This window comes from Pelodiscus sinensis, chromosome 8, assembly GCF_049634645.1.
Source record: "Pelodiscus sinensis isolate JC-2024 chromosome 8, ASM4963464v1, whole genome shotgun sequence".
Taxonomy (NCBI): Eukaryota; Metazoa; Chordata; order Testudines; family Trionychidae; genus Pelodiscus; species Pelodiscus sinensis.
In genome coordinates this window covers 24,166,518-24,178,617 of record NC_134718.1, presented here as the reverse complement: position 1 = coordinate 24,178,617, position 12,100 = coordinate 24,166,518, and the positions used below count along the sequence as shown (strand labels likewise).

Here is a 12,100-nt window from a genome sequence, read left to right as displayed (position 1 = left end):
AGCGGAGCATCTACACACATCTTATTTCAAAATAGCTATTTTGGAATAGGCGTTATTCTTTGTAGAATGAGTTTTACAGAAGTTGGAATAAGCCGTCCATTATCTTGAAATTCTGTTATTCTGAACTGCCATCATTCCAAAATAACTTTGCTGATTAGACACACCCTGGGTTTGTCTACACTACCCTGCTAGTTCGAACTAGCAGGGTAATGTAGGCATACCGCACTTGCAAATGAAGCCCGGGATTTGAATTTCCCGGGCTTCATTTGCATAAGCGGGGAGCCGCCATTTTTAAAACCCCACTGGTGGAATGAGGTGTACCAGTAGTTCGGAATAGGAAGCCTAGTCCGAACTACCTAGTTCGAGCCCCGTGTAGCCGCACTGCACGGGGTTCGAACTAGCGGGGTTTTAAAAATGGCGGCTCCCCGCTTATGCAAATGAAGCCCGGGAAATTCAAATCCCGGGCTTCATTTGCAAGTGCGGTATGCCTACATTACCCTCCTAGTTCGAACTAGCGGGTAGTGTAGACATACCCCCTGAGAGTAGAGACCTTCCAGTTAACATTCCATTCCTGCAGTCCTTTCTATGCCTTTTGCTCACATATTGACAGCTTTTAGAGAGGTATCTGTTAGTCTCAAAACAACAAGGAGTTCGATATCTATGGGAATATTAGCATATAAAACGAGTATTCATACAGATAAAAATGTGTTGGGTTAGGACTGAAATTATCATCCCATTTAGGAGAGGCTCATGTACTATATAGTGCTGGCAAATGTTCATTAATTGCCTACAAACAAATATTACAGTGGAACATGCTGGCATGCAGTGTAACTTGTCTTTCCCTCTAGCTGCTGATTGACGGAGGGAAAGAAACAACTACTGCTAATTAGTAATGGAGTTACTCTGTTAGCTCAAAGGGTATGTCTATGCTACAGTTAGACACCTGAAGCTGGCCAGTGCCAGCTGACTCGGGCTCAGGATAAGGGGCAGTTTAACTGCAGTGTAGTTGTTTGCCCTTGGGCTGAAGCTCAGGCTCTCAGACCCTGCAAGATGGAAGGGTTCCAGAGCTCAGGCTCTAGTCTGAGCCCAAATATTTACACTGTAATTAAACAGCCCCTTAACCTGAAACTTGTGTGAGCCCAAGTCAGCTGACATGGACTCGCTGCAGGTGTTAAACTGCAATGTATACATGGACACAGTGGCTTCTGATTGTAGAGCTGGGCTCTCCAGTTCAATTCCTGCTGATCAGAAATGGTAGGTGTAGTAACAGGATTGCAAATACCAATCTGCTATTATGAACAGCTTTGAAGACAGTAGGATTACACTAAAATGCTCCTCTCACAACTAAGTGTGCTGGGCTATGTAAGGTTTAGTCACTGAATGTGTTTCCTGGCAATCACACCAATCAAGTGCAAAGACTGAGTATCAGGGTGCCAATTAAATGGATTCTTCTGAACTGACGCAATGACATAGATGGAGATTAGATTAGCAAACCACATGCTGCCACTAAAATCTCTAGTTATAAAACATATGGCCACAATAATATACAGCCAGATACTGGGAACATTTTCAATAGGCTTTAGCATTAAATAAATAGAAAAATCAAATGTAAACTGAAATAAATAAATGTTACTTTGCTTATAGACCCCCAAAATGGAAATATAATTACTAAATTATATAAATATTATTTCACATTGTGCATATATATGTATATAGTATTATACTTAATATATGTCATGAACAAATGAATAGGAAAAAGTACAGTGCTTAGCTAACAGAGATGATTTTGTTGAAGCCCTGTGCCAGTAGCTCCTGTATGCTGCTATATAATATAATATAATCTGTTACTTTAGCTATTTGTCTTTTTTTACCCTGTTTGAATTTTGAACTCACTAGTTCACCTTTTTTCTGTGGCCTCCATTGCTCTGTGAGTAGTTGACAGGCTCATAAAAGAAAATGACTGGTTGGATGCTGTTCTTATCATCCTTGGCTTTCTTCAGGAACATTCTACCTTTTTGAAGGGGAGGAGGCTTTGCATTAGGGATATTATATGAAGCATGCTGACTTCCTCCACTTCTGAAATAAAAAAAACATCCGTCAGGTTTTGTGCAGTGGCAAATGGCCTGATTTGCAAAGGGACAGAGCATGTGCAGCTATGAGAGTTATTACTTGGTTAAAAATAGCATTTCTAGCATGACAACTGTAAATTATTCTTTTGCATAGGAGGGTGTTTTACGAGGGCTGAGACCGGCATGTAGCAGTTTCTTTACTCCAAGGGCATGTAGAGATTCACGTTTGTTTCTTACTGGAATGCTCTGTGCATCATCGTTTAGCGTGAAATTCACCATGAGCGTGTTCACATTCTAAAAAGTGATAATTTTGATAAATTAGAAAACAGCTTTTCTTTTACTTTCATTTTCTTTCCTTTAACATAAATCTAGTGTTTGTTAAGATTATTGCTGTAGAGGTAATTTCACGAAGAGAACCCCACAGAGGAAAGAAATCCACAACCTCAACAGAGAGGTGCTGAAAGGGACCACCCAATAGCAGCAAAACTTGTTGAGAAAAAAAAAGGAACTGAACAGGGCCGAGAAACAAAAATAGCAACAAAACTTGAAGGGGGTTGATGGGGGAAGGGGTCTGGGTCGCTCCACACACCCCTGGAATTTCTTCATGCCCCCCCCAGGGCGGCACACCCCCAGTTTGGGATCTCATGGTGTAGATCAGTGGTCCCCAACGTGTTGCCCACAGACACCATGGTGCCTGCCGGGCAATTTCTGTGCGCCCGCTGAGTGCTTGGGTCCAGCCCCGCTCACAGGCACGTGGTGCATGGGCAGTGCCGGCACCTGGGCACACAGTGTATGGGTGGCCCCACCCCTGGGTGCACGGAGCAAGGGCTGTGCCAGCCCCGGGCGCATGGCATATGGGCGGTGCCGGCCCCTGGGTGTGCGGCACATGGGCGGCCCCACCTCTGGGCACGCGATACATGGGCTGAGCCAGCCCCGGGGGCATGGCATATGAGCATTCCCGCCCCTGGGCACGTGGCACAGGAGTGGTGCCAGCCCCAGGAGTGCGGCGCATGGGTGGCGCCGGCACCGGGCACATGGCGAATGGGTGCACAGTGCAAGGGCTGTGCTGGCTGGCACTGGGCTGTGCTGGCACTGGGCACATGGCTTATGGGTGGTGCCAGCCCCTGGGCGTGCGGCACAGGCATGGCGCTGGCCCTGGTACGCGGGGGTGGCCCTGCCCCCGGGTGCGCAGTGCATGGGCTGTGCTGGCTCTGGGTGCACGGCGTATGGGCGTCCCTGCACCTGGGCGTGCAGCACAGGAGTGGCGCTGGCCCCAGGAGTGCAGTGCATGGGTGGCACCGGCACTGGGCACGCAGCGTATGCGCAGCCCCGGGCGCATGCACGGCCCCGTCCCTGGGCGCGTGCGCGGTGCATGAGTGGCCCCGCTCCCGGGTGCCCGGCAGCCCCAAAAGGTTGGGGACCACTGGTGTAGATGGTGCTGCTGGCTGGCCAGAAGAAATTGCAGCACTGTGGACAGCTCAATGCTGGCAGGGAGCAGAAGAATGAAAGGGTATGTCTACACTACAGCGCTAATTCGAACTAACTGGGGGTATGTCTACACTATCCTCCTACTTCGAACTAGCAGGGTAATGTATGCATACCGCACTTGCTAATGAAGCCCGGGATTTGAATTTCCCGGGCTTCATTTGCATAAGCGGGGAGCCGCCATTTAAAAATCCCCGCTGCTTCGAACCCCGTGCAGCGCGGCTACACGGGGCTCGAACTAGGTAGTTCGGACTAGGGTGCCTATTCCGAACTACCGGTACACCTCGTTTCAGTCCTGGCTTGGAGTGCCCTGAGTGCCCACACTGGGCACATCACAGCACTCGGCCATCAGCCCGGCTGCACTTGCCGCAGGCTGCCATTTGGGGAGAGGGGGTAATCGGGGGGCTGCAGGAGAGCTTCCACCCCCAGAAGCCCGCAGAGCCAGCCCAGTCCTCCCCATCGGGAGCTCGTGCCCCATTCCTCCCTCACCTTCTTCCACTTACCCCTCCCTAGTCCCCCTTCCTGATGTACAAAATAAAGATAACGTGTCTTCCAAAATGGAATCTGTCTTTATTGAACAAAACTGGGGGAGACTGGGAAAAGGAGGTGGGAGAGGGGAAGAGAGAGGCTGGGAGAGGGGAGGGCAACTAAAATGATCAGGGGTTTGGAACAGGTTCCATATGAAGAGAGGCTAAAGAGACTGGGACTTTTCAGCTTAGAAAAGAGGAGATGGAGCGGGGACAGAATAGAGGTCTCTAAAAGCAGGAGTTGGGTGGAGAGGGTGCATTCAGAAAAGTTCTTCATTAGTTCCCATAAAGAAGGACTAGAGGACACGGAACGGCCTTCCAAGGGAAGTAGTGGGGGCAAAAGATCAATCTGGTTTCAAGATTAAACTAGATGGGTTTATGAAGGGGATGGTTTGATTAGATAACATGATCTTGGTAACTAATTGACCATTCATTATCAGTGGGAAATAGGTCAATGGAGGGATGATAGGAGTTACTATAGAGAACTTTCTGGGTGTCTGGCTGATGAGTCTTGCCCACATGCTCAGGGTTTAGCTGATCGCCATATTTGGGGTCGGGAAGGAATTTTCCTCCAGGGTAGATTGGCAGAGGCTCTGGAGGATTTTCGCCTTCCTCTGTAGCATGGGGCACAGATCACAGCTAGAGGATTCTCTGCATCTTGGGGTCTTCAAAGTATTTGAAGGCTTCAATATCTGAGATATAGGTGAGAGAATTATTCTAGGAGGGGTGGGTGAGATTTTGTGGCCTGCACTGTGCAGGGGGTCAGACTAGATGATCATAATGGTCCCTTCTGACCTTAAAGTCTATGAGTCTATGAGACACCAAAGGAAAGAATGGGTAGCAGGCTTCAAAGTAGTAACAGAAAGTTCTTCTTCACAAAGCAAAGAGTCAACCTGTGGAACTCCTTGCTGCAGGAGGCTGTGAAGTCTAGAACTGGAACAGAGTTTAAAGGGAAGTGAGATCAAGTCATGGAGGTTGGGTCCATGGAGTGGTATTAGCCACGGGGTAGGAGTGGTGTCCCTGCCCAAGGTTTGTGGAAGGCTGGAGAGGGATGGCACGAGACAAATGGCTTGGTCACTGTCTTCGGTCCATCCCCTCCAGGGTTCCTAGGGTTGGCCACTGTCGGCAGACAGGCTACTGGGCTAGATGGACCTTTGGTCTGACCCAGGGCTCAGGGTCGGGGGTCTCAGTGGACCCCCTTGATTCTCTTGCACACCTGCTCCTGGGTGGCCAGGCTGGCAGCTATCCTGCCCAAGCCAGCCACTTTCCTGTGCCTAGTGCGGAGATCGTGGACGAGGTCCACAATGTCCGCAGTAGCCCAGGTGGGTGCCCGCCTCTTGCGGTCCTTGGCAAGCTCCCGGGAGCCGCCAGCCTGGTCCTGGGAAGAGGGGGAGGGATGGGGGGCATCGGGTGGGTGGCTCAATCCGTGCCAGGTGCAGGGTCTGCTGGCTGGGTGCTGGCAGGCTTGCACCTGGCACGGGCACCGTAGCCAGCCCGTGCCCCTTTAAGAGGTCCGGGGCTGGGAGGGGGGCATAGAGTTTCCCTGGTGTTGGCCAGAGTGGCCACCAGGGCAAGCTGGGAAGGGCTAGCCTCCCACTAGTTCGAATTAAGGGGCTACACACCCCTTAATTCGAACTAGCTAGTTCGAACTAGGCTTAATCCTCGTGGAATGAGGATTACCTAGTTCGAACTAAGCGCTCCGTTAGTTCGAATTTAATTCGAACTAACGGAGCGCTAGTGTAGCGCCTATGAAAGTTAGTTCGAACTAACTTTGTAGTGTAGACATACCCAAAAAGAACACTTTCTTGGTGGCTGGACCTGAATGCAGAAAACCCCTGAGCTAAGGGTGAAACATTAGTGAAGGCAGCAGTTGTAGGGAAGTGGCCTCGGGATTTCAAGGCCGTTTCACTAAAAGCTGTTCTTTTAGCTGCTATTCTTAGGGTCCTTTGGCGGCGACTGGAAATAACAGGTAGGCTAGGTGTCCCCTCACCCCACTGGGGAAGGGGCCTACAATTGGACAGTGATAAACTCCCTACAATGGCATTTGAACTGTTAAAAGGTCCACCTAGAAATCTGGAGCCAGAACAAACCAAAAAAGAGGAAACCATTACCTCCAGGAAAGAAGTCCTGGGGCCATGCCTGGATACTGGACACAGGCCTACCTAATGACTGTAGATCAATGGTCTCCAACCTTTTTACACCCAAGATCACTTTTTAAATGACAGACCAAGCCAAGATCTACCGCCCCGCCCCTTCCTTGAAGCCCCGCCCTCTCTATTCTCCTCCTCTCCATCACTTGCTATCCCCAATCCTTATACTGCTGCTTATTTTTTTTTATTATTCTTCTGTAGGAAGAGGTTTTTCCAACATTTGGCCTGTCTACTCTGGACCAAATGTCAGAAAAAAACCCTTCTTTTGGAAGCCACCTCATTCCTTGTGGAAAGAGGAATATAGGGGTGACCAAAAGAGCCTGTTTGCTCTTCCACTAAAAAAGTGGAAGAACAAATGCAACCCTGGATGCAGAAGAGTTTTTCTGGGATATCTCCAGAATCCTGAAAAACTCCTGCAGTCTAGCTGGACCCTTGCTGTGTTGAGACAGGATGTGTAGGCTCTGGGGTGGGAATGAGGGATTTGGGTGTGGGAAGGGGTGAGAGGTGCAAGCTCTGGGAGGAAATCTGGATGCAGGAGGAGGTGGAGAAGGAGACACTGGCTCAGGGAGGGGGCTCCAGGCTGGGCAGTGTTGGGATACTAAGCAAGCCACAGGCTTGTGGATGTGAGGGTGCAGGAATTTGGGTTGGGGTATGTGAGGGCCTGAGAGCATGAGGTTCCAGTGTTTGATAGGCTCAGATCTAGGGTCTGGGGAAGGGGGAATGCAGGAGTGGTTGTGGCCAGATGGGGGCTTGGCCACAATTGGGGGTTAGTTGGCCAGGCTTCATTTTTAAATAAAATACTATGTTAAACACAAAAAGTTTCTGCATTGTCTTTATTTATGAGAATGGCAGGGAACCTGCCTTGAGTCAGGTGTCACTGACCCATAGAAAAGTCATTTGGGAGCAGGGGACACAGTACTGGGGAGGGGTGCTAGTGGGTTCTGGAGCAGGGAACAGGGTGCCAGTGGGGGCAGGGGAGAGGGGGCAGGGTGCCAGGACAGGTTTCTGCAGCAGGGGACAGGGTGCTGGGGGGGACAGGTTTCTGCAGAGGGGAGCAGGGGGACAGGTTTCTGTAGTAGGAGACAGGGTGCCAGAAGGAACTGGTTTCTGCAGGGGGGGCAGGGTGCTGGGGGACAAGTTTCTGTAGGGGGAGGCAGGTTTCTGCAGCGGGGTCGGGGAGGCAAGGGAGAGGGAACAGGGGGCCAGGAAGGCAGGGGACATGTTTGGGGCAGAGGAGAGGGAACAACGTTGGGGGCAGGGAGTTCCCTACACTAGCCACGGAGGGAAGCCTCTGACCCGCGCTCCCTCCGGACTGACCGCAGGGCAGCCGGGCTGGAGCAAAGAAAAGCGGCTGCCTGGCCATCTGGCCATGGTGCTCAGCCAGGGTGCCACCAAGCTCCATGTGGGCAGGCGCAGAGGGGAAGCTGCCCAATCAGCTGGAGTGCGGTTCAGCCTGCTCTGGGCTGAACGCTGCAGCCAGCAGGCCAGGCAGCTTCTCCTCTGCGCCAGCCCACATGGAGCGTGGTGCACCCTGGCTGAGCACCATGGCCAGTTGGCCAGGCAGCTGCTTCTCTTCCCTCCAGCCCGGCTGCCCTGCACTCAGCCCAGAGAGGCTGCGCCTAGCTCCAGCTGTGAAAGCCACAGTCAACTGGCTGGGGTGTTTCAGCTCTCCTGACCTCCCAGCTCTCACCATTCCTCGCAGCTACTCACCTGTGTTGTTGTTCAGTGAGTAGCTGCTCCTCAAATGAGGAATCTAATGTAAATGTACTGCGCAGGTGCGCAGTTCAGAGAGGGCTCAAGAGCTACTCTTAGAGCCCCTGAGATCTACCGGTAGCTCGCGATCTACTGGTTGGTGACCATGGCTGTAGATGCATTGGACCAGAAGGGGCTCTTGTCAAAGGGGAGTGCTGCATCATTCAGACACAAATGATTTACAGTTCTTGTAGTTATAGACTTCAGTGCATGAGAAAGGCAAATGAATTTTAAAAACATTTGTATGTAAAACATTGGTATTTAAAAATCTGTTTTAACATGATAAAATGTATCATAAAGGTTAAAGATCACACCAGCTAGTTACGAACTAGTCTATGCAGCTAGATGCTGAGGGCATGTCTACACTGAGGAAATATTTCAAAATAGCTCCCCTTATTTTGAAGTAATAAGGTGAGCGTCCACATTACCAAGCCTGTTATTTTGAAATCTGTACTCCTGCTTGTGAAGAGGAATAAGCTAATTTCAAAATACTTATTTTGGTAGTTATTATTTTGAAATAACCTAGTAGTGTAGACATAGCCTGAGATAGTGTACAGAGAGTTACTGAGTTGTTACAGAAAAGAGGCATTTGATGGGCTTTAACTACTGTCCTATCATCTGTTTCACCTCTAATTATTTTGACTTGAAGTGATAGGACACTGATGTAATGTTATAGGCCTCATGGGTCTGTAGCGGCTCACACCAACTGAGAATTCTTCTCAAGAGTGTTGGTGAGACTCAACCCTGATTCTCTTGCTTAAACAACCAGTGACCCACAACACTATTTTTAAAATAAAAATATTGCAGGAAAATCCTCTTGTAGTTGAAGCTTCATAAATTGAAAATATATTTGTTATGGTGAGTAAACTGTGGCGGTACAATAAGGAAAATCAGCTGATGCAATAATCCTTGCTTTATGTTTAAGTTAATATGTAATATGATGGTCTGAAAAACAGCTGGCTTGACAGTTGTAGAGAAGGAATTTAACTTTTCAGCCACAGAATGGACATAGCAGCAATAGAAGCTTCCCATACTGCCTCAGCCCTGTTTATGGTTACCATCTCTATAAGCCAGCTGGTAACTTTAATCCATCTGCAGAATCAGTCCTTGATGTGTCTGCTGATATTGCTGCTAATCAGTGCTCATTTTGGGTATGTCTACACTGCAGCGCTAATTTGAACTAACTTAGTTCGAATTAGTTAATTCGAACTAAGCTAATTCAAACTAACGCATCCAGACTAAAAAACTAGTTCGAATTAGCGTTTGGAACAGGTCCCATATGAAGAGAGGCTAAAGAGACTGGGACTTTTCAGCTTAGAAAAGAGGAGATGGAGGGGGGATATGATAGAGGTCTATAAAAGCACGAGTGGGGTGGAGAGGGTGCATACAGAAAAGTTCTTCGTTAGTTACCATAATAGAAGGACTAGAGGACACCAAAGGAAAGGAATGGGTAGCAGGCTTCAAACTAATAACAGAAAGTTCTTCTTCAGAAAGCAAAGAGTCCACCTGTGGAACTCCTTGCTGCAGGAGGCTGTGAAGGCTAGAACTAGAACAGAGTTTAAAGAGAAGTGAGATCAATTCATGGAGGTTGGGTCCATGGAGTGGTATTAGTCAGGGGGTAGGAGTGGTGTCCCTCCCCGAAGTTTGTGGAAGGCTGGAGAGGGATGGCACGAGACAAATGGCTTGGTCACTGTCTTTGGTCCATCCCCTCCAGGGTCCCTTGGATTGGCTGCTGTCGGCAGACAGGCTACTGGGCTAGATGGACCTTTGGTCTGACCCAGTACGGCCATTCTAAGCTCAGGGCTCAGGGTCGGGGGGCTCAGTGGACCACCTTGATTTTCATGCAAACCTGCTCCCGGATGGCCAGGCTGGCAGCTCTCCTGCCCTAGACGGCTGCTTTCCTGTGCTTAGTGCGGAGGTCGTGGACGAGGTCCACGATGTCCGCACTAGCCCAGGAAGGTGCCCGCCTCTTGTGGTCCTGGGCAAGCTCCCGGGAGCCGCCAGCCTGGTCCTGGGAAGAGGGGGAGGGATGGGGGGCATCGGGTGGGTGGCTCAATCCGTGCCAGGTGCAGGGTCTGCTGGCTGGGTGCTGGCAGGCTTGCACCTGGCACGGGCATCGTAGCCAGCCCATGCCCCTTTAAGGGGTCTGGGGCCGGGAGGGGGGCAATAGTTTCCCTGGTGTTGGCCAGAGTGGCCACCAGGGAAAGCTGGGGAGGGCTAGCCTCCCACTAGTTTGAATTAAGGGGCTATGCACCCCTTAATTCGAACTAGTAATTTCGAACTAGGCTTAGTCCTCGTAGAATGAGGTTTACCTAGTTCGAACTAAGCGCTCCACTAGTTCGAATTAAATTCGAACTAGCGACGCGCTAGTGTAGCGCCTATCAAAGTTAACTCGAACTAACGTTCGTTAGTTCAAATTATCTTTGTAGTGTAGACATACCCTTTGATAGTATTTTTTGTAGGAACAACAGTGGCTAGATGGAGACCTGCAAGTTATTTCATATAGACCACAGAAATCCCAGTAAATGGCAGTTATTGGATTCTTCGAAACTGTGCTGTTTAAAACCAGCGGCCTGTATATGCTGTTACCAATCCCTTCAGTTATCCATGTCACTTACCCACATCTGATTTCAATGCGTAAGTTTGATTGAACTTGGCCTGATATGTCAGCATTGTAGAAATAAGACATAAGTGGGTGTAACTACTCACATCAGTGGAGCTATACCCACTTAGTGGATTTGTCACATATTTCATTTCACACATTCTCCTACTTCTTTTAATCATACGAACAATAACAGGGGTTTGAAATTTAGAGACATCGTCAGCTCAAGTATAAGCCAAAGTTTAGATTTTTTTGGAAAAAGCTTGATTTTACAACCTAAAACCATCAGAGAAATGTTTCATGATTAAAACAAACAAAAACGTCTAATGGAATAAATTATTAAAACAACAAAAACAGAAATCCCCAACTTCTGCACAGTTGATAATTCCCACACTTACAGTAAAAATGATTCAAATTTTCAATACCCAACCTAAGAAAATTTAAAAATAAACAGTGAAAAGCAAGTTGTATTTTTAAATTTGGTTTTACAATTGAAAATGTGTTTAGTTACATACCGTAGCTCAGGACATATATTTATTATATGGTATTTTTAAATTGACAGTGTCCCTTTGAAAATCGGATATGGGAAATGGCAAGTATAAATCTCCCACACAAGGTACTCAAGAATGGCCACAACAGCATGTTAAAGTCATTTTTGTCTGAAGAGTAGCATATGTTTAAAAGTTAGTAGATTCAGCTGCTGGTGTATCATACTTTGTGAAAATCTTATAAAGTCAAACAGGAAACAGTAATTTATTGGCACAAAAGGATTCTATTTTTCTTGATTTTTTTTAATTTAGCAAAACAGCTTTTCCCCCTTTATTATGCAAATTGCATATGTGTCATCAAACACAGGACCTGTTCCAAAGCCCTTGGAATTCTGTGTAATGAGTTAGGATCAGGGTCATACAGCATACACTGAAATGTAAGCACCTTAAAATGCAAGCATGTTTAAATAATGGAAAAATGAAATGACATACATACAGGCATCTGGGTTTCTTATTTGACGAGATGTCTGAAAACTGAAAAAAAACACAGAACTGTTCAGATTATGAGCATATATTTGTGCTGCCCATGGCACTGTGATAAGAGGGGTGAGGATGCTAAGCCTCACTAAAATAAAAAAGACTGGGCCTAAAGTGGGGCACAAGATGGAGGTGAGTCACCTCCCTCTGGAGATGCACCAGCCTGCTGACTTTGTGCCCTGCATGCAGGAGTGCCAGATGCTCCCTTGAAGTGGGACAGCCACTACTCCATTTTCTCACTGCAGCTCCACCTCTTCCTCTGTGGTCCTGCCTGCCATGTGCTCCCCTTCCCCTCTCCTCTTCCCCCATCATCACTTAACCTTAGGGCAGGCAAAATGGTAAGTGAAGATACTAGAAAAATGTCTACTCACCTCTTTCCTGCCTTATGGGCAAGCAATGGAAGATGGGGTTGAAGAGGAATGAGCGGCTGGGGGCAGGGCCTCAGGGGGAGGAGCAGAGCCAGGAAATGGCAGAGCAAGGAAGTGGGGTG

At 48.4% G+C, this 12,100-nt stretch overlaps 1 protein-coding gene across 1 annotated transcript in view; it reads right to left on the bottom strand.

Moving 5' to 3' along the window:
• Nucleotides 1-483: 483 nt before the first annotated feature.
• The window catches only part of ZNF365 (zinc finger protein 365), a 46,904-nt gene continuing 35,287 nt past the window's right edge, over nucleotides 484-12,100 (bottom strand). The window contains 3 exon segments of the mRNA XM_075934888.1: nucleotides 484-1,931; nucleotides 1,934-2,076; nucleotides 11,570-11,607. Coding sequence (XP_075791003.1) covers nucleotides 1,768-1,931; nucleotides 1,934-2,076; nucleotides 11,570-11,607 — 345 coding nt within the window. The 3' untranslated portion in view covers nucleotides 484-1,767.